Source organism: Chamaea fasciata, unplaced genomic scaffold (assembly GCF_029207755.1).
Source record: "Chamaea fasciata isolate MVZ Bird 193981 ecotype frontalis unplaced genomic scaffold, bChaFas1.0.hap1 SCAF_16, whole genome shotgun sequence".
Classification (NCBI taxonomy): domain Eukaryota; kingdom Metazoa; phylum Chordata; class Aves; order Passeriformes; family Sylviidae; genus Chamaea; species Chamaea fasciata.
Window position 1 is genome coordinate 9,357,428 of NW_027094101.1, and position 26,057 is coordinate 9,383,484.

Genomic DNA, 26,057 nt, shown 5'->3' on the forward strand with positions numbered 1-26,057 from the left:
GTGGGGGTTAAAAACAAAGCGGGAGAAGCTGCTGGTGTGTGTGTGTGTGTGCCCTGCCGGGCGAGGGGAGCGATGCTCGGCGAGTTTGGATCCCCGGCGGGGCAGGGTGGCTGATTTCCATATGAAAACAGGGATAACAGTGGGATTCTTGTGCTGGCAGCAATGAGGGAGATCTACGACCCTTTTGGTGCCAGTCAGCCCCGGAGCTGGGTTCAGGCACAATTAACCTTTCACTTTTGGGATGAGCCGGTGCTTTTCCTGCTGCAGCTGCTTTTTTTTTTTTTTTTTTTTGGGACAATATTCCTTATTTCTCCTCGCAGAAACATTAATTTGGGCATCTGTGGTGGGTGGGGAGCTGTGCTGGGAACCAAAGGATGTGCGGAGGGGAGGAGGGGGAGTTTTTAATGGCTTTGATGTGTAATAATCCGAGTTTTTAAAAAATTCCGTTTTGATTTGAGGGGTTTTTGCACGTTAAGATTTAAAATAAAATTAAAAAAAAATAAAAAAAGGAGGTTTCGCCGCTGGTATTGGAAATATTTTAAAGCAAATTCAAAGTGTTTTTTTTTCTTGTGTGACAACATCAAATCAGGGGCTGGGGAAAATCTTGGGGTGGGGGATCGGGGGGCTCAGGCTGAAGCTGGAAGGGATGGATGGGTTTGGAAGGGCTTTGGAATAGGTTTGGGATGTTTCCCTGCCTGTCTGGGCTGGATAAAGGGAATTATAATGGATCAAACTGGTGAAGTGCCTGGAAAAACCTGGGGAAGGAGCAGGATCCATGGACACTGCCTGGTTTAATTTACATAACTGAGAATATCAGAGCCTTCACTTGGCTCCACCAAGGAATTTTCAGGAATTCTCCTCACCATTGTGCCATTTAACGCGTTGGTTTTTTTTTTTTTTTTTAATGGTTTCAGAGCACAATTCTCTCTAAATATTTGAGAATCAGAATAATTGGAGGTGGGACAAAGCTGGGGCAGTTTGGTTTTTTGGCAGGGATGAGTTGGTGCTTGCAGACGAGGTGGGGGTTGGACTTCACCTGTCAAAACAACAAGAGCTGTGAGTTCTGCCTCTCCTGCAATGATCATCCCGATATTTATTTATAGGCTGGGATGGAGGAGAAAATGCAAAACACAGATTTGCATGGATTGGGTGGAGTCTGCCTGCTCCAGAGGATCCAGGGAATGGATTCCTGGTGGGGTCTCTGCTTTGAGCTCAGCCCGGGGTAATTTGGTTAAATCCAGGGATGTGGAAAATCCAGCACTTGGGAAAAGTTGACCTAATGGACAATTTTGGTACCATCTTTTTTTTTTTTTTTGTGATTAAAATTCCAAGTTCTCATTGCACTGAATGTCGATTCAGGATTTTAATCACTCTCTTTTAAAGCCAAAACTGCCCCATTTTGGCACAAAATCCAGCCCAGTCCATGGCACTGCAGGATCCATCCATGACTGAAGGCTTGGTTGTCCAGTGCCACTTCCCTGAGCACTTAAATCTCTTTTTTTTTTTTTTTTCCTGCTTCCTAGAAGTTTTTAATTTTTATAAAATTCCCCCCATTTATGCAATTTGTGCCTGGAGAAGAGCAGCACAACCCCAAAGCTTCAAACCCCTGAATCCCCTCGCTGTGGGATGGCTGATTTCCCCCAAATTTACCTTAAAATGCATTTTTTTTTTTTAATCCTTCAATTTTAATTTAATTCCGGGATAACTTCCAGCGGTCACACCATAATTATTTCCTCCTTCACTTCTTGTTGGCCCTGCAGGATGGGAATCCCAGCTGCTGGAGACAGGATTCCTGGGAATATTCCTGTGCCCCCTCTGGACCCTGTCCCGCCTGCCTCAGGGCTCTCCTCCTTCCAAAATTGTCATCTGGAGCTTCCGATGGCTCATCTTCAGGATCATGCTGGGAGCGGTGAGTGGGAATTCGTTTTTGGCTTCCTGGAGGTGACAGCAGCAGGAATTGTCCCATCCCGGCTGGAATTGTCCCATCCCAGCGGGAATTGTCCCACCCCAGCAGGAGTTGTCCCCTCCCGGCGGGAATTGTCCCATCCCAGCTGGGAATTGTCCCATCCCGGCAGGAATTGTCCCACCCCAGCAGGAGTTGTCCCATCCCGGCAGGAATTGTCCCATTTCAGCAGGAATTGTCCCATCCCAGCAGGAATTGTCCCATCCCAGCTGGGAATTGTCCCATCCCGGCAGGAATTGTCCCACCCCAGCAGGAGTTGTCCCATCCCGGCAGGAATTGTCCCACCCCAGCAGGAGTTGTCCCATCCCGGCAGGAATTGTCCCAATCCAGCACCTCAGGATCCGTTGGTTTGGGAATTTTCCCGGTTCCGAGGAAAACCTTCCTGCTCCGATCCCCAGGATCCTTCAGCTGGCTCCCGGATTTGTTTTGCGGAGGAAAAGCAGCAGGGATTGATCCCTGTGGATGTGTCGGTGCTGCCCTTGAGTGGCTCTTCCCAAAGGCATGGAAGTTGGGCACCGTGGCTTTTCCACAGGGCTTTTGGGATGTGGTGGGTAATTCCCAGCTTTCCCTGGATTCCTTCTCCTTTGTTTTGGCTTTCCTGAGCTGTCACTCCGTGGTTCCAGACAGAACAATTCCCGGGGCCAGAGGGAATTCCCAAGCAGCTTGTGAGGGGATCCAGCAGGAACTGACACATCCCTGTTAAAATCGGGGCGTGCCAGGGGCGGTCCCCCCTCGGCTCCAGCTGCTTGGACCTTCCACAACATCCCGGAACTTTAAAGCTGAGGATCATCACTGCAGGAGGAGTGGTTGGGGGGGGTTTTTTGGGAATTTTTCAGGGATCTCGGGGTGAAGGTTTTATTTGGGGCATTTTTCACTAACGGGATCTTAACCAAAAGTCAGCACTGGCACTTCATCCCTGAGGGATGCAGGCTGCATCCCAGGATCCTGATCTTTGGGTTCAGGGAATGCCTGGCTGTGGCACTCAGGGCTCTGCTCTGGCTGACAACATGGGGATTATTGGTCATGGGATCATGATCTCGGGTGATCTTTTCCAGCCTCGGTGATCGCAGGATTCTCTCTGATGTGGATTTTTGAGTGAACTGACACCAAGTGTAGCAAAACATCCCTAATTTCCTTAAAAACTGACCTGATCACCAGTTTGCATCCTGCTTTCCTTCCAAACTGGGATCCGCCTGAGCTTTTCTTTTTCCTGCTGATGCGTCTCACATATTCTGAATTATGGATACAAAAGGAAACTGTGCTTCCCAAACATCTCTGTTCCCGTTATCTCTGCAACAACTCCTGATATATTTTTTGGGAAGAGACGTGTCCCTGTGTGCCTGGGATGCTGACACATCACCGGCAGGCACGGGAGAGGAAAACATGGAAAGGTCATTAAATGGGGACCCCCACGAGGCAGTGATTGATGGGATCTTTAATGCCTTGGGGCCCGAACTCGTGTAGGATTTCTCCTGGCAGGCAGCAGGAAGGGGAAGGATCCTCCTGGAATTCCAGGTGCACCTGCTGCCGGGGCATCTTTGGTTTCCTCCTGCCCTGGCCAGGAGCTGAGCTCGCCCTCCAGGGTGTCTGAAGGGGTTTTTTCCCAGCGGTGGGATCGGTTGGGTTTTCTGCAGCTTTCCCACGTGCTTCTCCAGGGATTCTTTGGGCTGCTTGGGGAGAGGCTTTCCTGGGGAAATCCTCCGAGGCAGCAGCATTCCCTGGGGGCAGCTGGGCTTTTCCTCACCTTGTGCCGGGCGTTGGGGGAGCAGTTTGGGGATGTTTTTTGGGTGGGCGAGGCGCCGTCTCCTCTGCGGGTTCTCATCCCGGCGCTCTGCTGTTCTCTCTGATTTCACTTTCCAGCCCCTTCTCCCTCCACTCAGTGTCTCATATTCGGGATTTTTTTTTTCCATGCGGAGCTCTGCTAACCTGGGACTTTGCACTGAGCAGACCTGGTGTGGCGTGGAGGAGGGTGTTGGAGGAAAGGTTGGGACGAGACGATCTTTAAGGTCTCTTCCAACACAAACCATTCCACGATTGGGGAGTTTTGCTGTTTCCTGCCTAAACCTCCTCCAAAAAATCACGTCCAGACCTTGTTCTGTCATGCACAGGAGCTGGCCGGGCCCGTTTAGGGGTGACACAGAGAAGTGGGATAATCCCGGCTGTGGTGGGAGGCTCAGGAGGAGCTCAGGCAGGCTCTGCTGCCGCGGGTTTGATTGGCAGCCGGCGCTGGGCTGAGCTCAAATATTGCTGCCTTTTTAAAAGGCATAATTACGCCATTCAATCTATATGTTTGATGTTCCTAATCACCCATTAGAGCGGGATGTAAAGACGGGACGCTGCTTTCCCCAGGAACAACGCAGAGGGGCTCTCCGTGTGAGGCAGCAGTGAGTGATGCGAACACACGTCTGCAGGGCTGATTTCCCCTCACCAGAGCCGGGTGGGTTCGATGGCTCAGTCGGTTTGTCTGAGCCTCTCTCTCTGCGTCACCCGGATTCCTCCAGGCTTGGGGAGACGCAAAGTCAGGGGTCTGTGATGCCACGAGGTGTGTGTGCTGAGATTTCTGCTTGCTGGGTGTCCATCAGCACCTCCCTGGGTCTCTCAGCCCCGCTGGGATGTGTCCGTTATCCAAAGGGACTCCTGGCTCACTTGTGCCCACTCGATGATGTTCTGTACCGGGAATATTGTCCTGGAATGGTTTGGCTTGGAAAGGACCTTTAAACTCATCCAGTTCCAACCTTCACGGGTGATCCAACCTGGCCTTGGACACTTCCAGGGATGGGGCAGCCACAGCTTCTGTGGGAAACAGGGAATGATTATCCCCGCTGAGGGATGCACGGAGGAGATGGGGGAGCTTTGAGCACCAGCAGCACGTTGGAAAACTGGGAACGAACAGGGAGTGAAGCTGGAGCTGCCAAGGATCCCAGACATATGGAATGAGTTACCAGGGAAGGTGGCTGGAGCAGCAAGTGCGACTCGGAGACATCTTGATTAGTTTCTGCAGGAAAGGATTGAAGAGGGGAGCGAAAAACCAGGGAAAGGGGATTTAAAGCACATTACCACTTTAATTTAAAAGTGCCCAAAGCAAGGAAATTCAGATTTAAAGCTGCCAATCTCTGCCTGGCTGCTGCAGGTGTTGGGGCTGGGAGGACTCCGGGGTCTGTGTCCAGATGGGTCCTGGGGCCACGAGCCCAATCCCAAACTTTGGGCTTGTCCCAGGAACGAGATCCTTTAGTAGCTGTGTTCTGTAATAATTTTGTTCTCTATAACAGAAATGTATTTGTCTTTAATAACCTGCCCTGTGTGCAGTGCCCGCGACGCTTTCTCGGAGTGATGCCCTCAAAACTTGCAGGATCTGGGCTGGGCTCCCTCAGGAAAGATTTTCTTCCCCCTTTTATCTTCCTACTTTGGAGAGCCCTTCCCAGGAGCTGCTCCCTCTGCTCCTCCTCACGTCACCCACGAGGTTCTGAGGAGGAATTTAGGGGAAATTTAGGGAATCCCAAGAGCATCTTTGGCACTTGGGATTTATGACTTGGCCGTGCCTTCCCCTTGCTTTGCTTCCTGTAAATAAAATATCTTCTTTTTTTTTTCCCCACTTCCCAGATTTCTCTCTCTGTCAGAATGTCCCCCCCCTCTTCCCAAATCTTCCCAAATCTTCCCAAATCCCAGGCCAGCCCCTCTGAGCTGTTCAGGAACATCCTGGGAAGTGGCTGCAGAACAGGGCAGTTGGGAGCAGTTTTTGGCAGGCAGCGACTTAAAAAATAATTTCGATCCTTTGCTCTCTGCACAGGAGATATTTTCCCCATTTGCAGGAGGATAAAAGATCATTTAAAGTGACAATTTGGAGGGGGGGGGATTAGAAAGAATTATAGTGATCAGGTTTTTTTCCCCTAAAATTATCACGATTTTTTTTCCCGTGGATTTGTCCGTCTTTCTCCAAGATGCGTTTTCGCAGAGAAAAGGATCGATTCCTCCCAGATTATTTATGCATCACTTGATATTTAATACGTTTTTAAACGGTTTTGAATTTTTTTTTTCTTTGCTGTTAAAAAAAAAAAAAAAAACAACACTTCTTTTAACCCACTGCAGCAAATCCTCTCAGAACCTCCCGGTTGGTGCGAAACTCTTGGTGTTCCTTGTTTTGTTGGGTTTTTTTGTTTTTTTTTTTTTTTTTTGCTTGGAGCCTGTTAGAAGTGTCAGGACGTGGGTGGCATTTGAAAGGTTACTGGAAAGGGTGGGGCTGTGATTAGCTAAGAAGGGAGAGATGAACTTTCTGGCAAAAAAATAAGGAAGGCTTTGAAGCAAACAGAATCTGGATGCCTGCAGTAAAACGGAATCAAATAAAAGTCGGAATTTCGGATCCTGAAATACGAAAAAAGCGGGGTGGGGGGGGAAGGAGCAGAACCCGGCGGATGTAGATGTCAGCTCCCTGACAGGCGTGCCCTGATCCTGGGCATGATGGCCCTGAAATGGAGAATAATTATTCTAATTTGTTTTATTACATTAGCGTGGGTAGGAGGGGGAAGAAAGGGAGCTTTCTTCGCCGCCTTCCCTCATTATTCCTCGGCGAGCACGGCGGGGCCGGCTCCCGGCTCCCGCGCCGGGCCCTTCATGGGAATTTTTGGAAAATGATGTCTGCAATGTTCTGACCTTTGCCGTCCCAGCTGCAGCCTCCTCCTCTCTGCAGGGATCCCACACTTGACTCCTTAGCAACCTCCTTTGTGCCTCTGATCTCTCCCTCTCTCCCCGTTTTGTCTGGCAATAGCCCTTGGCAGCGGGACTTGTTGTTCCTTGGTGGCTGGAAAAGGCAGGAGCCGCCGGTGCCAAGGGTTTTTGCAGGATCCCTTTCACCCAGCCCTGCCTTCAGAGCCCCCCCGCCCCCAGATGCTGCTGGTGGCTCCTCAAAGGGGCTTTTTTTTTTGGGGGGGGGGAGGAGGAGTGGAGGGAGGGGAGCAAATGGAAGGGAATTCTGCAGGGATGCGGTTTGGGATCTTGTGGCGGCTCTGGTTTGGCTCCGTGCTGGATGTGAAGGTTCACCTGAGCTCCTGAGACCCGTCCTGGGGTCACCTCAGAGCCCCCCTGGGCAGGAGGGACCAGGCAGGTGGGGTTTGCTCAGCTGGATGGTCGCAGGATCTTGGAATGGTTTGGGTTGGAAGGGACCCTCACGGGCAGGGACACCTCCCTGTGTGTTGGGAATATTAACCCACAAACGCCAGAGGTTTATGTCCAGAAAGGAGACAGAGGAGTCCTTTGACTTTATTGGAATAAAGGGAGAGGCTCATGGGGCATTTCCCCTGGGGTGTCTCCTGTTTTGGAGGACTCAACCTCCTTCTTATCCCAATTTCCCATCCACATTTCCCTCCCTCTTTCCCCACTGGATGAGGTACTTGAGAGTTCCAGACTTCCCGGAGTGCCCAACACCTAAAATTCCCCTTTAATGTACAACCCCCCTTTTAATTTTTAATTCTTACGGAATTCATGGGTTTTCCCCATCGTTTCCTCCATCTTTCAATATCCAGTTTCATTTACCAGCAAACCTACAGCTGGTTTGTAAAGGCAAAAATCTTCTTTTCCATTCATCAATGGGTGGAATTGTTTCTTTGATCTCTCGGTGCTGGTTTTCTCCACCAGCAGACCCAGGGTTTGCTTGTGAAGACAAATCTGTCGTTCCTCTCACCAAGCCCCATCCAGGCTGGCCCTGGACACCTGCAGTGTGCTCAGGGGCATGTGGAAGTGCCAGGTTTGGAGCCGGGAAGGTGCAGAGCAAAGCAGAGTCAGCTGAGGAGCGCACAGCTCTCCTTCCCTGCCTGAGGAATTGTGACCCATGGAATGGTTTGGGTTGGAACAGACCTCAAATCCCACCCCAGGGACATCTGCCACCATCCCAGAGTGCTCCAAGCCTGGCCTCAAACCCTCCCAGGGACGGAGCATCCTGGTACTGCTCTCTTTCCATGGAGGAAGCAGCAGGAATCAGAATGCAGTGAGGACACCAGGGGCAGCTCTGCTTCACAGCTTTGTGTCACAGCTGTGGCAGAAGCCGTGTCACCTGTTTTCCCCTGTGGGACATTCCCTGAAGAACAGAAAACCCGGGATCCAGCTCACCCCTCCTGCACCACGGACCTCGATCCATCAGCAGGGAGGGAGGGGTGGAAGGTCTGGAGTCCTGGAGCTCCTGGAGGGAGTTTTAGACCCTCAGCTGAAGTTGGTCTCCTTGGATTGCTCGGATTTAGGTTCTCCAGGAGCTTCCTCCAGCCCTGCCCTGTAATCCTGAAATGATTTTATTTTTAGATCTCACCTTGGGAAGCTCCTTCCTCTCCCACGAGCTGGGGTCTAAATTTGTCTCAGAATACCCTGGCGAGGGTTTGGCTTTCACAGAGATGGTGAAAACCACTTTTCCTGTGGGTAGCAGAGGTGGGAAGTGCACGGAGCTGGGATTTTCTCTGGGAAGAGTTCCTTATTTATAGCAGGAGCCAAACGAAAAATCTCCATTTTAGCCGGGAGTTTTGGAGTGGGTTTTTGCCCATCTTTTACACACCATAAGACACAGAAAGGTCTTTAAATCGACTCTAAATTTAAAGGGTAATTTCAATTTAATGGGTGCCCCCATTCCCCACCCTTCCCTCTGGAGCTGGGATCAATAGGGAATTTTGCAGACATCGCTTGAGTCACCAGGCTTTTGCTCAGCTTCCCGTGCTATTGGCCTGTCTGTACCATTTATTTTTTTTTTTTCAGAATTAATTTTGGGCTGAAAAAGTCTCAAAGAAGTGCTTTGTTCCTCCTTGACACTCACTCCAGGGAAAAAAGGAGAAAAAAAAAAAAAAAAAGAGGAGAAAAAGGGGAAAAAAAAGAAAAAAACCCCGTGGAAAATCTGACATCTGCATTGTAGAGAAAAATCAATAGATAGGGAGGAATATAATTATCCCCCACTCCTGAAGGAATTTTTCAGATATTTTTTGGAACAGTGACTCATATGGGCTTAGGGCTTGAATGACATTTTAATTATTCCGGCTTTTTTTTTTTTTTTTTCCCGCTTTGAATCACCCAAGTACAGCCTGGAAGGGACACAGTTGGGCACAGGCAGCACGGGGAGATGAAAGGGCAGGAGCTGAGCTCTTCCCTCCCCTCAGGTGGGGCTGGATCCCCCCTGGATCCATGAGGAATCCCCCTGGATCCCATTTTCTAGCACCTCGTAAATAAGGGAACTCTGCTTTGGGGATGTTTTATTCCATAATTCCAAGGCAGGGCTGGTGGATGGAGACAGAGTGGGGGAATTTTATTATCCACCATTAAAGTACATCTAAAAACAAACAAAAAAAAAATCCTAAATGTCATTTTCCCTTCCCTGTGAGGAACGCTGCTGGGTTTAATTCGGGGAGTTTGGAGTTTTCCGAGGCAGGTGCTGCATCCCCGTCCTGCCCTGAGCTCCTTGGCCCTGCCCTGGAGGGAGCAAACCTGGCAGGGGAGGAGGAATTGAGCCCATATTTCATTCTGGAGCTTAATTCAATCCAGGGCCCAACGTTTTCTCCTCCTCCTGCTGTAAATTCCTGTGACAAGGACCTGGAGTTCCCCCTTTCCCAGGCCAGGGGTGCTCATTATCCCCAGTGCCCGACCCCGGTGTCCCCACCGCCACCAGCAGTGGGAATTTAATAATCCTGGATTCAGAGCCAGGCCACGGGGGTGAAAGGGCCTCTGCTGGTTCACTTGGACACCTGGTTGCTCGCCTAGAGCTCAAATTTAATTTGTATTCCCGAAAACTTCCCGATTTCCGGGAGTGCCTTGGATGTGCGGAGCTGCTGTGGGGCGCTCGGAGATCTCCTCCAGGATTCTGTGGTTCCTCCTTCTCCTTTCCTGCGTCTCCCCGGCAGAGCTGAAGCCTCAGAGCGCAGGGATTCTGTCCTGTGCACGTTTTGCTCTCGTCCCTGGGTCCAAATCCTTGGGAAAACTGGAAAATTCAGGTGCCGGTGTGGGAGTGAAGCGGCTCAGGGTGTAAAGCTGACTTGAAAAACCTTTAATGATGAGAGTGGGAGTTTTTTTATGCTGCAAAACCTTAAAAAACAAACCAAACCCATCTTTGATATGAAGCCTTTCCTGTCTGAAAGCTTCCTAGTAAACAAAAAGGGATGAGCTGCCTGAGTGAGTCATTGCAGGGAAAAGAAATCGGGATTTTTTTTTCCCCCCCATCCTTGTTTTAATTGGGAGTTTTAATTATCCCCTGCTGAATAACAGAGCTTGATAACAGCCCGGGGAAGGGAGGAGGGAAGGTCATCAAGATAACTTGTCCTGTTTTAATATTCCAGCATTCCTGCACAGAGCTTCCTCAGTGTGTCCTGGCCCTGCCAGGGCTGGAGCTGCTGCACATCCTGGGAGATGCTATCGCCGGATCCTGTAATTTTAGAGAAGCTCGGAGGGCAGGACAGGGCAGGGTGGAGTGGCTGATGACAGCGAGGGTGTCTTGTCCCTGCTCCGGAGGGATGGCGGGGGAAAAAGAGCTGGGATGTGCTGAGCAAAATCCCTGGAGGTGAAACTGCTTTGCCATCCCAGAAATCCTGGGCGGGATCACTTTGCATCCCTTTTCCGCCAGGCAGGAGTTCATAAACTGCTCTGCCCTGTCAGACAGACAGATAAACAGCCCTGGGAGCTGGATATTCCCGGGCATTGCCGAGCTCTGGACACTTTTGGAGGGTCTTTAATTGGAATTTTGAGCTCCAAACGTGTTAAACTTTGGAGCGAAGATTTGTTTCAGTGTGAGCGGGGAGGTTGGAGCAGAGGAGCCGCTGTCCTCTCTTCCAACCTGTTCCAGTTCTGGGAATTTAGACGGAATTCATAAATGCCGGGATCTCCTCCTCTGAGCTCAGATTTTAGCGCTGGAAGGTCGCTGGTCCCTCCTCTGCTGGAAAATGTCAGGAAGCCTGAGGATGCTCCCGCTGGATCAGCCACGGGACCTTCCCGAAACTCCCAGAAAGTGGCAGGGGTTTCCTGCTGGGGAAGGCAGGACCGTGACAATTCGGGGGATGGCAGAGGCAGGCCAATAGCCCCTAATTGTACGCAGATGACAGAGCCGCCTCAACCTTTTGACTAGTGAAGCTTTCCTCAATTTGGGATATTGTGATCCTAATCAGGGACCTCTCCCGGACATCAAAGCCGGCCTTGATTGCTCGGCTTCCTGCTCCAGCCCATCCCTGCCCAGGTGTCTTTCCTGCTCTGGCCCACTGATTCCTTTCTGCTCTTCATCTCTGAGGCCAAGAAATTCAATCCCAGCGTCGCTGCCAGCCCCGGAATGGACGCGGTGATTTGGAAATGTCCCCTGTCTTGTTGTTGTGAGGTCCCAGGGCAGGGGATGCCTCCTGGACCTGAGGTGGGGCAGAGCTGTCAGCAGCGCAGCCAGCTGTGTTTGGGGCTGGCGGCTTCCTGCCCCTGCCCCTCTTTGTCCCTCTAATTATCTTAATTGCAGCTCCGTGTCCAGCTCCGTGTCCCCATCCCTGCTCTGTGTCCCCATCCCAGCTCCATGTCCCCATCCCTGCTCCATGTCCCCATCCCAGCTCTGTGTCCCCATCCCTGCTCCGTGTCCTCATCCCCAGCTCCGTGTCCCCATCCCTGCTCTGTGTCCCCATCCCCAGCTCCGTGTCCCCATTCCAGCTCCGTGTTCCCATCCCAGCTCCGTGTCCCCATCCCCAGCTCTGTGTCCCCATCCCTGCTCTGTGTCCCCATCCCTGCTCCGTGTCCCCATCCCTGCTCCGTGTCCCCATCCCCAGCTCTGTGTCCCCATCCCAGCTCCATGTCCCCATCCCAGCTCCGTGTCCCCATCCCCAGCTCCGTGTCCCCATCCTTGCTCCGTGTCCCCATCCCTGCTCTGTGTCCCCATCCCAGCTCTGTGCCCTCATCCCCAGCCCCGTGTCCCCATCCCAGCTCCGTGTCCCCATCCCTGCTCCGTGTCCCCATCCCCAGCTCCGTGTCCCCATCCCCAGCTCCGTGTCCCCATCCCCAGCTCCGTGTCCCCATCCCCAGCTCCGTGGCACTGCTCCCTTTTCCACAGGCAGGCTTTGCCCGAGGGAAACCCTTGGGTTTTGGGTTTGGATGTTAAAATCGTGAATCTTGCTGGTTTTTCTCTGTTATCCCAAGGACAGAGCCTGGTTTTCCCTATTCCTTCATTCCCAGGGATGCTGGAAGCCATCCCAGGTGTCCTGGGCTGCTCGGACCCCAGCAAAGGCTCAGGTGTGGCTGAGGCTTCTTCCTGGCAGGGGAATTTGGCAGATTCCACAAGGATTTCTGTCAGATTTTCGGTAACCAGGCAATGGGATGAGTCAGACCCATCACGTTCCCTTGGGAACAGCCGCTGGACCCGGGGCTGTGGATGTGCCGTGGGGCTCGTGCAGCCTCTGCAGTTTAACCGCAGAATTTGGCACCTTGAGACACAAAACAAAGTCAAATAAAATATCTGTGACCGTTTATTTGCCCTTTTTTCCCCCCCCCCAGGGGCTGATTAAAATCCGAGGAGATCGCTGCTGGAGAGAGTTAACCTGCATGGATTATCACTACGAGGTGAGCGACGTGCACACAAAACCTCGTTTCTCTCATCTGCTTTTCTTTTCTAAAACAATTTCCCCCCAAACCTTTCCCCTCCTGCCAGGCAGCTCTCCACGTTTCCCCTCTTTATCCCAGCCTCTGGCAGCCAGGCCACGTCCACGTGCCAGCTGGGTGATGCTGTTTTTCCCAACCCCAGTCCTAAAAAAAGACCCAATTCCTCTGCTTCCCTCCCCGTGGTGGATCCGCAGGAGCCAACCTGAGCCTCGCTGAGAACTTCCACTGTAAATCTGCGGCAGGGCAGGGGCAGAGAGGAGTTTTTTTCGTGGTGTTGTTCCTTCTTACACCCCCAAAACAGTGGTTGTGGGACAGGAACAGGGCGTCCCTGTGCTCTCCAGCGTGCAGGGCAGATCCTCGGCAGGGCGGAGCTCGCCGGGTTTATCTTTTTGACATCTGTTGCAGTGATTGTGTTGCTGATTATAAATTGGGGGGTGGTTTGCTGGCTCTGGGTCTGTCCCCTCTCCGGTTACAGGGGCAAACTCGGCTCCCCCTTTCTCTCCTCACCTCTATTTTTGCATCTGAGTTTCATAGGAGTGGTGGGGGAAAAAACAAAAGGGAAAATGCTGCATGCAGCGATGTTCCCCGGGTGAGGAGCTCTGGGTTGGTGAAGGGAATGGTCCTGAGGGAATATTCCCTTCCCTGGGATCACCTCGCAGCCACCACGGGCGGCCCAGGGTGTTGCGGTGTCTCTGCTCTGGCACCCACGGCCATCGAATATTTGGGAACACAAGTGTGATGAGGAGGAGCTGGGGAAGGGGCTCAGCCTGGAGAAAAGGGGGATCAGCAGGAATTTCGGGCTCTGCACAAGTCCCTGACAGGGAAAGCTTTGCAGCAGAGCCCTCCCCAGACTTTCTGCTTTTTTTTCCCTCACATTTTCTCCCACTTTTTGATTTTCCCCTCGTGACAAGAAGGACGTGGAGGGGCTGGAGAGTGTCCAGGGAAGGGAATGGAGCTGGGAAGGAGCTGCAGAATTCCTGGGGGAGCTGGGGAAGGGGCTCAGCCTGGAGAAAATGGGGAGCAGGAGGAATTTGTGGCTCTGCAGGAGGGGATAGCCGGAGGGGTCGGGCTCTGCTCCCAGGGAACAGGGACAGGAGGAGAGGGAACGGCCTCAGGCTGGGCCAGGGGAGCTTTAGGCTGGATATTTGGGAAAATTCCTTCCCTTGAAGGGTGGCCAGGCATGGGAAGGGCTGCCCAGGGCAGACCCCATCCCTGGAGTTATCAAAACCCACGTGGATGTGGCACCTGAGGACACGATGATGATCGTGGTTGTCGTTGCTGTTGCTGATGATCTTAAAGGACTTTTCCAACTTTAACAATTCCGTCACTTTCTGAAATGAGATTTTGTGGGTCCAAAAAGCTCTGTTTGCCCTGTCAGCTTTAAATCTCCTTTTCTGTCTCACTCTCAGGTACTTTCCCTGGGCTTTTCCCCCTCAGTGTGGGGCTGGGCCTGTCCAGAAGCTGCCGCTCCCTTGGCTCTCCAAAACCCCAAGGATCCAACTTCATCCCGAGTAAAACTTGGGATGAAAAACCCCTTCGGTGCTGTCCTTCCTCATGCTGAACACGAGGGTGGCTGCAGTAAATGACCCACTTTTCCAGGCACCTGGCGGCACCGGGGGGAAAATCCAGCTCCGAGGCCGACCCCAGCCCACAGCAATGAGCCCCGACAATCCCAGCTCCCCCAGAGCAATCCCAGCATCAATCCTGCAGCCCAGAGGGATAATTGAGACCATTCCTGTCACATCCGTGGGGCAGGATCCCCAGCCTGGGCAAGTAACTGGGACCAGGGGGGCAGATCCTCGTTATCAATATCAATTATTTTAATCCCCATCAAAAGAGGCTGCAAGGAAAAGGGAAAATGAGAGAGGCCAAGCTTTGTCCATCAGCAATAATGGAACAAAAACACCTCAAGGCTGGCATCCACCTGCTGCTTTCAGCCAGAGGGAGGGAGAGAAGGGGGCAGCTGAAGGACCTCTGGGAGAGAGAGGGAGGGAGGGAGCTGGGAATCTGCTCGTAATTAGGATGATAAAAGTGGGGATTGGAGCAGGACAGGGATGGATTTGGGCCAGGTGGGCTGTGCTGGGATGTATGTTGGCCACCCCCAGCTCTCCTGCTCCAGCACGAGCTGCATCCAAGATCTACATGGGCTCCTGTGCCAAGAGAATGAATGGAAACACATGGCCTCCATCCCTGCCTGGACTGTTTATTTGGAGTAGGACCCGCAGAGCTCTGCCCGTGGAAAAGAACATTTCCACTTTTGTCAGGAGTTGTGGATGGAAGGGTCCAGCGCTGTTATGGTTAAATGGGTCCTTTTCCTTCCCTTTTTTCTTTTCAGGGCCTTCCTCCCCGCCTCGCTGGGGCTCTGCTCCTCCCTTGGGGCTCTCTGTGTGATCTGGGGAGGGGAATGGCGTGGCTGGCACAGGAGGGGGAATTTCCTACCAGCCCGACCCTCCTGGAGCCCTCAGGAGGAGGTGGGCTCCAGGAAATGTGGGAGAGAGGATTCAGGCTCTGCCGGGGGTGGAGGAGCCTTTGCTGCAGCAGCAGACACAGCTTCGGCGCGTGGTGGAAACTGCCCGGGCTGGGGTTGGTGGATTGATGGTGCCCGTGGGTGCCAGGAGCCCCAAACTCTAATCCCAGCTTGGCAAGACACCACAAGCAGGGAATTTCAGCTCCTTCTCTGTGGATTTCTGGGCTCTCCAGGCCAGGGGCCCCAAGGTGAGCTCAGGGTCTGCGCCTGGAGCGTCTGGGGGTTGGGATCCCAATCCCTGTGGATCCTTGGAGATCCACGTGTCCGCTCCGCCACACCCAGGTGGGCACACCTGGCAGGAGAAGTCCTGCAATCTGCCATCCCTGGGTTTATTTATCCCTTTTTCAAGTTGCTGTTGTCTCACTGTGCTTAGAGGGCTCTTTGCCCTGCAGGAAATCCCAGGAAAAGGGAGTTTTCCCTCCGTGGAGCCTGTTCCTGGGGCAGCTGCTGCAGAGAGAAGCTGCTCTGGCTCTCAGGTCTGTTTGGCATCAGGATTATCCCGATTTATCTGCTCTGGACACAAAGCTTGACAAATCCATGAGCAAGGATTGCGGGCTGGAGCTGGAATTCTGCTTCCACCAGAGCCCCTGGCGTGGATCCCGCAGTGCCTGGGACATCCCAGCTGTCGGGGCAGGCAGAGGCAGCCTCAGATCCCTGCCTGGGCCAGGGGGGATCATTCCCAGAATGATCATATAATATATATAATATATTAATCATATTATAATATATTAATCACATAATCTGCATCATATAATAACTTTCTAAATCATATTGGCTGAAATGTGTGATGGCTTAGGTGGACAAAAATCAATGACTTCCTGCAGTGGATAGACCTGACACATCCAGACTCTTTCTGCAGCTCTGTGCTCACACAGAACTTATTTATACTTAATTAAATTTATTTAAGCAACTTATTTACACTAATTTACACTTATTTACACTTATTTAACCTCACCAGCTCTAGAGCTGAGCTTCCCGAGCAGGAGATGCAAGATTCCCAGGAAAGCTCCCAGCCTGCTTTGGGAAATCTCTTCTTTGCTGTTTGAGACACGGGAGTTGAATGAGGGATCATTCCCAGAGCTCCATCCCGCAGCCTCGGGGGGTTCTGAGCCACTCCAGGCCGTTTGTGGAGCTCACAGGACATCACCCAGGTGGGCTGGAGCAGCTTCCCAACCCTTCTTAGGAGGCACCAGGGCTGAGCCAGGGTTGGGATGGGGATGGGGGAGCACCTCCTGCCCCCCTGGGCCTCCCCATTCCCTTGTCCCAGGTTTTATCTGGGAGTGCAGCCCGGCTGGCACAGCCACAACATCCCAACGCGCTCCAAGCAGAGCAAATCCCCTCTGGCAGGAGCCAGGCTGGAAAATCCCTGCAGCCCTGCAGCTCCTGACCCTGGCACAGGCAGGACGTGGACATTTCAGACCCCAGCCGCTCCAGAAGGAGCCTTTGGCTGCTGGTGGAGGTTTGGGATAATCAGAGGGAATGGGCAGGTCCTCCACGGTCCCACCTCTCCCGTGGCCCACCAGGGAGGTGCTCGGGGTGGGATCCAATCCAGTGATGGATTTCTCCTGATGGCTGCCAAAGCGCTGCTGCTGCTGCTGCTGCTGCTCTTTAATTCCAGACAGATAGCCTGGAAAATTCAGTCACCAACTGGTGGGAACAGCTGTGGGAGCAGCTGCTGGGGCAGGAGCCCTGCTGGGCACCGAATCCACGCCGGAGCTGCCGGACACAGCCGTGGGTCACTCCTGAGGGACCTCGGTGACCTGTCCCAGGAAAGGAGGGACATGGAGGGGCTGCAGAGTGTCCAGGGACGGGAATGGAGCACCAGGAGAGGCTGAGGGAGCTGGGAAAGGGGCTCAGCCTGGAGGAAAGGGGGATCCAAAAAGGGAAAAGATTTGCTGCAGAGCCCTCCCCAAACTTCCCTCCTTCTTCCCTCACATTTTCTCCCACTTTTTGATTTTCCCCTCGTGACAAGAGGGACGTGGAGGGGCTGGAGAGTGTCCAGGGAAGGGAATGGAGCTGGGAAGGAGCTGGAGAATTCCCGAGGGAGCTGGGGAAGGGGCTCAGCCTGGAGAAAATGGGGAGCAGGAGGAATTTGTGGCTCTGCAGGAGGGGACAGCCGGGGGGGTCGGGCTCTGCTCCCAGGGAACAGGGACAGGAGGAGAGGGAACGGCCTCAGGCTGGGCCAGGGGAGCTTTAGGCTGGATATTTGGGAAAATTCCTTCCCTAAAGGATTGTCCAGGCACTGGAAGGGTCTGCCCAGTGCTGGAGTCCCCATCTCTGGAAGCGTTTAAGAAAAAAAGTGTGGATGTGGCACTTTGGGACATGGTTTAGTGGTGACCACGGTGGTGGTGCCGATTGGACTCGATGCCCTCAAAGGTCTTCCCCAGCTTGAACAATTCTGTGAGGCAAAGGGATAAAGGGAAAGCAAAACTAAACCCCACTCCTGGAGCAACAGACCTTGGAAGGGAGATCCAGGATTTGCTTCCCTGCCCCGGAGTTCCCTGCAGGAGCTCGGGATGGTTTGGACACCACAAAGCACCAAAATCTGGAGGATTTCCCTGAGCCCCATTTTATCTCCAAAAGTGTCGCCGCAGCTGAGAAAAGCTTCTCTCTGTCCCCGAGACCCTGCCCGGCCACTCCTGACGGGGGCAAATCGGCCCTTAATTCCCGTGGAGCTGCTTTTCCCAAGCAGGGGCTGTCATCCAGTGCTCCGGGAGCGGCTCCCCGGCTCCTGGAGAACCTCTGGAAAAGGAGCACAATGCCTTTTGTGCCTAATTAAGCCTCGCTGACTGATAGCTGCGCTGATAAGGGCGATAAGGCAGCTCAAACTGCTCCTTAACTGCCTCTTCATTCCTTTTTCTTCCCTCCTTCTCGCCTGGATTAGACCTCGTTAAGCTTTTCATCCAGCTTTTTTTTTTTTTTTTTTCTTCCCCGAGCCATTATGAAACAAAAAGTAAATAATATTTAGCAATCTGTTGGGATGAATCAGAAAATGAGCTGCTTTTATGAGCCCGGATGGCTCGGGGTGGGCTTTGTTCCAAGAGTTTGCACGGCTGGAAGGGGAAAAAAATGTTCCTTTGCAGCGAAGCAGGTGCTCGGATTTCGTGCTGGAAATTCTAAAGTTGCGACTTCAGACGAGGGAAGCGGTGCTGAATTAAACAGAAAACAGTAATTATTCGAGGAGGTCACCGAGCAAGTAATTTCGAGGGATCTTTTTTTTGTTGGCGACATTAACAATTATATTATAAAATATTTATGGGAGCATCCGAAGCTTACAGTGCTTGGACCCGTGCCAGGGGAAGGATTCCTTCCTAAATTGAATGAAACGCGGGATAATTTGTGTCTCTGCTCCTTCCTCGGAGGGTTTTGCTGATGGGTTTTGCTGGTTCCAGCTCGGGGCTGGCAGGAGGTGCAGCCCTGACGCGGGGAGGTTTTCCAGATTTCCCCGGAAAGTCTTTTTGGAAGGTCCGTGGGAGTCCAGCAGGCTCTGGACACTGTGGCTGTGAGCTCAGGGCCACTTCTGGGAACTGCCCCCGCGGGCATTTGGGGGCTTGGAACAGGGAGAATTCCCCCGCTGGAAGTCGTGTTCCCATGAGAACGGGAGGGGAGATGAGCTGCGCTCCGTCCCTGCCCTCAGGGCACGGCTCTGTGGAGGAGCCAGAGCTGCTGCTGGTCCCTCCTGGGTGAGGAGAGCACCAAGCTCCTGCCCCAGGAGGGCTGTAAAGGCAGCTTATTTTCATCCCCTGGGGCAAAATCAAGCTGCTCTTTGAGTCAAGGCGGCTGATAATAAAAGAGGAACACTCTGGTGCTCAGCTGCGTTATTTTTTTCCCTTCCCATTTGGTCAGAAGTTTGGAGAGCTGACCTTTCCAGAGGCAGGATTGCAGGACCGCTTGTCTTTATTCCCATGTCTCGAAGTGGGGGGGGGGGATTGGAAGCTGAGGATTTGGGGCTCTCTGCTGGGATTTGGGGAATTCCATGAGGCTGGAGGGAGGGCCAAGGGCTGAGCTGGCCTGGGATCAGGGAAAATAATGAGATCCATCACAGGGCAAGTGCTTGGAGCAGGAATATTGGCAGATAAATGTCAGCAGGACATCCAAAGCTCCTTAGGCTGGATCTGGGTTTCGTGTGGGGCTCTGCAAGAAGAGCTGCACCTCAGGCAGCCCTTCAGATCAATCCCAAGTTCCTGCCAGGGATTCAGGGAACCTTTGGATGCAGTTTGCTGGTTTGTCATTCCCAAGGCTGGCTTGGCTCTGCTCTTCTGAAGGTGCCCATCACTTCTAAAGAATAAAAAAGAGGGATGAAATGCTGTAAAAGTGGGATCTGGGCTTGGAGGATCTGCCCTGCTGGGTGTGCACAGGTCGGGTTTGCTGGCGGGGATGTCACTTCCAGCTGAGCACTGCTGTGGAAGGACTCCTGGTTTTCCCAGGATTTGGGAGCTCTGCAGACCAAAATGAGGGAAATGAGATGAAACGAGACGAAATGAGGCAAAACTCGGGGAGCAGCCAACCCCCAGGAGTGTCACCACCCTGGTGGAGCTGCAGTTCCAGGAGGCAGAAGGATAAATACTGACAAGTGATGCCCAGTTAGGCCGGGCTTAAAAAGTGGGAAGGAATTCCTGGGGTTTGAGCCCTCAAAGGAAGAAGGAGGGTGACCAATAACACCGGGCCTGAGGCAGAACAAAAGCAGATTGCTGCAGGGACGGACGTGGTGGGGGATATTTTATTCCAAGCAGAGCAGGCAGGGAAGCAGCTTTCCCGAGGCAGGACTCTGCCTCGTGTTCCCGGAGCTCAGGGGTGGGAATTGGGGTCCCAACACCCCAAAATCAGCTTCAATTTTGAGTCCAGGAGGACCAGGATCCTGGCAGGGGATTCAGGAGAAGAGGGGAGGGGTGTCTGCTCAGAGAACGATCAGAATAAAAGGTGGAGCTGCAGGCAAACAGCCCCGGCTGGTTTTGGGTCCAGGCCTGCTGGGGGGAATTGGATGCAGGGAGGTGCTGAGGGAGAAAATTCCCAAAGGAGAATCGTGCAGGGACTTTTACCAGGGTCTGGAGTGCCAGGACACGGGGAATGTGTCACTGCCAGAGGGATGGATGGGAGATCGGGAAGAAATTCCTGGCGGTGAGGGGCTGGGATGGAATTCCCAGAGAAGCTGTGGCTGCTCCTGGATCCCTGGCAGTGTCCAAGGCCAGGTTGGAGCAGCCTGGGACAGTGGAAGGTGTCCCTGCCATGGCAGGGGTGGCACGGGATGGGCTTTAAGGCCCCTTCCAACCCAAACCCTTCCAGAATTCCATGTGAATTCCAAGTTCCCTCCCAGACACGGCTTCCACAGGCAGTGGAGCGCCAGGCTCGGGGTAGGATTTCATTTCTCTCTTTGCCGCAGCTCAGATCCGCTTTTCCCTCTGTGATTCTTCACCCAAAGCATGTGAATTCACCCCAAAACGCCTTCTGGGCTCTCCCCCTTTGCCAGCAGAGCAGGTGGGTGGCACCTGTCGCCGGTGTCCCCCCGTGGTTCCCTCGGCTTTCCGTGACTCCCAGCGACGCCAAACCCAGACAGGATCAACCGGGGAAGGTTTCCCGGGTATTTCCCCTCCAGGGGAGCTCAGTGTGGGGAGGGTTCGGGGTGTGGGATCAGCCCAGCGGAGCTGTCAGTCACTCCCTGCCTTGGGAATGTGCCAATGCCCTTTCCAGCAGTAACACAATTCCTCTTCCTGGAGCCTCGGCTGTTTTTCTTACGGATTTGTTTTGAGCCTGGCGAAAGCTTCCTGTGCACCTATTGGATTTCATCTCTTCCTCACGCTCTCCCACTGTTCCCAGCTCCTTTGCAGACCACCCAGGACCCTCCTCGCTGCCCTGAAATATTCCATTTTTCCTGCCCCACTCCGCGCTTTTGGTGTTTTTCGCTCCTGATCAGATGGATCCTCACGAGAGCCGCTCCAGCAGCTCTCCCTGGGCTCCTGCAGGGGCAGGAATGTTGGATCCCATCACATCGCTGTGCCTCCCCAGGGCCGTGGGGAATCGTGCACTGCTCCTGGAACGTGCAGGGCCCAGGGGGTTTTGGCAGCTTGGAAGATAACACAGGCAAGGCTCCGGCAGTGATTGAAATTACGGATTTATGAGCCTGTTAATGGGGTGTTTTAAGAAATGCTCAGAGAGAGAAGGGAGGTGACAGATTTTGACGCTTTCTGGAAGATAGAGGTGAGAGGGGGAAGTGGCAGGAGAGCATTTTCCAGGCTCTGGGAGTAACGTGGGATGGGTTGGGTTGGAAGGGACCTTAAAGCCCATCCAGTTCCAAACCCCTTCCACCATCCCAGGGTGCTCCAAGGTGGCCTTGGACACTCGCAGGGATCCAGGGGCAGCCGCAGCTAATCTGGGAATGTGGGATCTCCCCACCCTCTCCGGGCAGGGGAGATTTTTACCAGGTCTGGTTTTCCTCGTGGTTTAGGGAGGAGAAAGGCCCAGGGCCCTGCTGGGATGTTGTTGGCAGCTCCTGGATTTCTACAAAGGTGTCTCAGCCCTCATCCTCCAGTTTGGGGCCTCCAGACCTTGCCCAGAGCCCTCACCCTGCTGTATCCACCTCTGGATTCTCCCAGTCCCCCTGGCCATGAGCAGAGTCCTTTCCTCTCACCCTTCCTGGCACTTGGGGACATTAAATGATCTCTTTCCTGGCCTCCTCCTCAGCAGGTGCAGTGTAAGGAGAGTCGTTTTTCCCTTCCATTCCCACTTTTCTCAGTGTTTGTAGGGAATCTTTCCTTCATTCCAGGTCTCTTGCCTCAGTTCTGCTGTGGTGGACAGGGATGCACATCCCTCCTCCTCCTCCAGTCTCTTTTTTGGGACTATCTTTTGGGAATAAATGTAATGACCAATCCCATTTCTCTGGGTAACATTCCTGGCACAGGTTTCCCAGAGAATTCGTGGCTCTGCCCCATCCCTGGAAGTGTCCAAGGCCAGGCTGGATGGAGCTTGGAGCAGCCTGGGAATAGTGGAAGGTGTTGGGCTTGGAACTGGATGAATTTAAGGCCCCTCCCAGCCCAAACCATCCCGTGATTCCACTATAATATTTTTTTTTTTTATCACGCACCAAAGGTTTTAAGCTCAGCTGGAATTTTTTATTCCCCCGGAATAAGAACAGGGCCTGGCCAGGAGAAGAGCAGAACCTTAGAAACAGCAGAGGGGGTTTTTTTCCCCTTTATTTGCATAACTCCAATTTCCAGGTGGATTTCTGCCACCTCCATCCCATTTTTAGTGGTTTTAGCCTCTCCATGCTGGACATGCACTGGCTGGAAGTGCAGCTCACAGGTTGTGTCACTTCAGTGACCAGGGGACGACCGCCCGAGCCAATTCCCAGGCGCGTTTCCCTCCTTCCCACGGATCAGGAAGAATTCCACGGATTTCTCCAGGCTTTTTTCCCATCTTCTCAGTGCTCACAGCAAGCCCTTGCAGCTCTGGGAAAAAAGAAGACCAGGGTTTGGGTGGGGGGCGTGCAGGAACGAGTTAATTTGAAGTCTCTGCCGCGGCGTTTTCGCTCCCGAAGTCGTGTGCGCCAAACTGACCTTTAATCTCGGGATATAAATCACTTTCCAGCCCTATTATTTCTAAAATCCTGCAGGGCCTCGCCAAGGCACAAAAGGAGCCTTTGTCTCTTATTAATTTAATTTATAGGTTAAAGTTTCGAATCGGTGGCTGATTTACTGCGCGCTGCAGGAATGGCTGTTCTGGGAAGCGCTTGCTCCGCTGCCTCCAAAGGGGGCCCGCGTAATTAGGAGCTGCTGTAATTAGATATAATGTCAGATAATTTGCTTATCATTTTTTTTTTTTTTTCGGAATGCGTTTCTCCAGGAGAAGCTGGGAGGGGAGCTCGGGGTGGATTAGCTCTTTCAAGCCTTAAAAAAGAAAAAAAAAATACTTCCCCGGATCAGTAAAAGCGCGTGTGGAACCATCCAGTCGTCTCCTGCATGGTGTCAGCTGTGCTGCAACAACAACAAAAAAACAACCCCGGCCACTTTGGGAATAAAATTCACATAAAAGCAGGAGGGGAGCCTTTTCCCACCAGTTGAAAACAGGACACCCTTCCTTGGTTTTTATTTTATTTTATTTTATTTTATTTTATTTTATTTTATTTTATTTTATTTTATTTTATTTTATTTTAATTTAATTTAATTTATTTTTAATTTATTTTTAATTTATTTTATTTTATTTTTTATTATTTTTATTATTTTTTTTTAATTGATTTTTTTTGAATTTTTAGTTTTTAATTATTTTGAAGCTATGAAATCCCTGTGTGGAGTCAGATATGAGCCATTGGTTTCTCTGCCCAGCCTTAGGAGTATTCCCATTTTCAGACCCATTTTTCCCACTTCCTGGGATTTCTAGTGACGGAGTTTTATGACCAAGTTCTCTAGTCTGCCTCCAAATAGCTCAGGACAAAGAAATAAAACTTTTTCCTCACTCTGCTGTCATCCCCCATTCCAGGGGAAAAGCTTTGACTCCTCCAAGCTCTCTCCAGAGGCTTTTCCCTCCTGACCAATTTACACGGAAAGCAGGGATTGTGACTTGCTGCCCTTGCCAAGGTCGTGGAAATATCTGCAGCATTTCTCTTCCTCCTCTCCACCAATCCACTGATCTGTGTTTTCCAAGGATCAGATCCTTCCTGTTCCCTCTCGGTGGCTGGAAGCGTTTTTGTGGCCTCGGTTGGGCAGTGTCTGCAGTACATCCATGGATTTGTGGGTTCCATCCATGGATTTGTGGGTTCCATCCATGGATTTATGGGTTCCAGCCATGGATTTGTGGAATTATTCTGGGATGAGGTGAGGGAGTGCCCACCTTTCCCTGGAGATGGGCAGTGTCTGCAACTCATCCATGGTTTTGTGGGTTCTATCCATGGATTTGTGGGTTCCATCCATGGATTTGTGGGTTCCTTCCATGGATTTATGGGTTCTGGGATGAGGTGAGGGAGTGCCCACCTTTCCCTGGAGCTGGGGTTTTCTGCTGAGGGCATGGATTTAAAGCTTGGTGGGACAAGCAAGGAGCGGGAATTCTGATCCCAGAGCCAGTGAGCTCCGTGAACTCCCCTTCCCTAGGAAAGGAGAACCCCTGGAGTCCTGCTGCTGGTGAGTTGGGGCCGGAATCCCTTTTCCACCCCTCCTTTCCCTCAGGAATATTTCTGCTTTTATAACTCAAGGATGTCAGGCCACCAGCAGCTGCTGGAGCCCCTTCAGGTCCTGCCAGGCCACAGTGAGCTCACCCCAAAGCTTCTCCTCTCCAGGCTGAGCTCTCCCAGCAGAGCTGCTCCATCCCTCTGGTTGTCCTGGAGCCTCCTCTGGACCGGCTCCAGCAGCTCCAGGCCCCTCGGCAGGTGGGGTCTCACCTGAGCAGGGCAGAGGGACAGAACCCCCTCCCTGATCCCTGTCACCTGCTGGAGTGTCCCCATGGAGGTGCAGAACCCCTCCCTGGTCCCTGTCACCTGCTGGAGTGTCCCCATGGAGGTGCAGAACCCCTCCCTGGTCCCTGTCACCTGCTGGAGTGTCCCCATGGAGGTGCAGAACCCCTCCCTGGTCCCTGTCACCTGCAGGAGTGTCCCCATGGAGGTGCAGAACCCCTCCCTGGTCCCTGTCACCTGCTGGAGTGTCCCCATGGCTGTGCAGAACCCCTCCCTGGTCCCTGTCACCTGCTGGAGTGTCCCCATGGAGGTGCAGAACCCCTCCCTGGTCCCTGTCACCTGCTGGAGTGTCCCCATGGAGGTGGCCCTGTGCAGAACCCCTCCCTGGTCCCTGTCACCTGCTGGAGTGTCCCCATGGAGGTGCAGAACCCCTCCCTGGTCCCTGTCACCTGCAGGAGTGTCCCCATGGAGGTGGCCCTGTGCAGAACCCCCTCCCTCATTCCTGTCACCTGCTGTCCCCGTGGAGGTGGCGCTGCTCCACGTGGGCTCCACCAGCGTTGGTAAATCCTTTCGGCAGGAGTTTCCAGGAGCAGTTTGGGAGCAGCCCACAGTGGAAATCGTGGGACGCGTTACCCTCAGCCCCGAGGCGAAGAGGAGGGTGTTTTAATTGCCGCAGTTAATTGCAGCTTCAGCAGCCTGTGAGGAGAGCTCGGCAGGTGATGTGAGAGCCCGTCCCGCTCTGATCTCGGCTGAGGGATTGGGAATCCTCCGGCAGCAGCAGGAACGGGCTGGGAATGCTGCTGGGCTCTTGGTGTCGCTCATTAATGATTTCATTAATGATCTTTTTTTTAGTGTTGCTGCCACGCTTTGAAGCTGCTGAAAACCGTCCCAGAGGGGTTTTTCCAGCAGGAGTTCCCCGCGGGCAGGGAGCAGGGGATCCTGCCCTTCCCTGTCCCTCTGTGTTGGTAAACAGAGCTGATGGACATTTCCCTCCCTTTGAACATTGAACCTGAACTCCCTGAGTGCACAGGGAGTGACAGGAGGGAGCAGGAGCCAGGGAGAGCTCCGGGGGCTCTGTGCTGTGCCGGGAATCCAGGCCCAGTTATCCAAGGGGGCTCTCAGAGCCGGTCAAACCTGACTTTCCTCGCTGGACTGTGGGTTTGTGCTGCACAGGCAGAGCTGGGTTTGGAGCTTGCAGAGATCCAAGCTCAGGGGCTGGTGCCTCTCCAGATTGCTGCACTCCGCAAGCAGGGACACCTTCCACCATCCCAGGGTGCTCCGAGCCTCATCCAACCTCACCTGGGACACTTGCAGGGATCCAGGGGCAGCCACAGCTTCTCTGGGAATCTCTGCCAGGGCCTCCCCACCCTCCCAGGCAGGAATTCCTTCCCAATATCCCATCCATCGCTGGGAGTTCAAACCCATTTATCCATTTTTTTGGAGCCCCGTTTAGTGTCTGTACTTGTACCCTGCAGGAATACATCAAATCCCAGGAGTCGGGTTTGGATGTGGGACCAGGAGTTCCCACAATACCTGATGTCGTCATGAATTCATGCTGGGAAGGGGCCAGCCCATGGGAATACTGGATTTTTTTAATCCAAATATTTGACTTGTAG

At 52.8% G+C, this 26,057-nt stretch overlaps 1 protein-coding gene across 1 annotated transcript in view; it reads left to right on the plus strand.

The window, feature by feature from the left end:
- The first annotated feature begins 1,809 nt into the window (after positions 1-1,809).
- LOC136297711 (lipase maturation factor 1-like) overlaps positions 1,810-26,057 on the plus strand; it is a 99,196-nt gene continuing 74,948 nt past the window's right edge. Inside the window, exons 1-2 of the mRNA XM_066197850.1 lie at positions 1,810-1,909; positions 12,434-12,499. Of these exons, the coding sequence (XP_066053947.1) occupies positions 1,898-1,909; positions 12,434-12,499 (78 nt within the window). The 5' untranslated portion in view covers positions 1,810-1,897. The remainder of the gene's footprint in view (positions 1,910-12,433; positions 12,500-26,057) is intronic.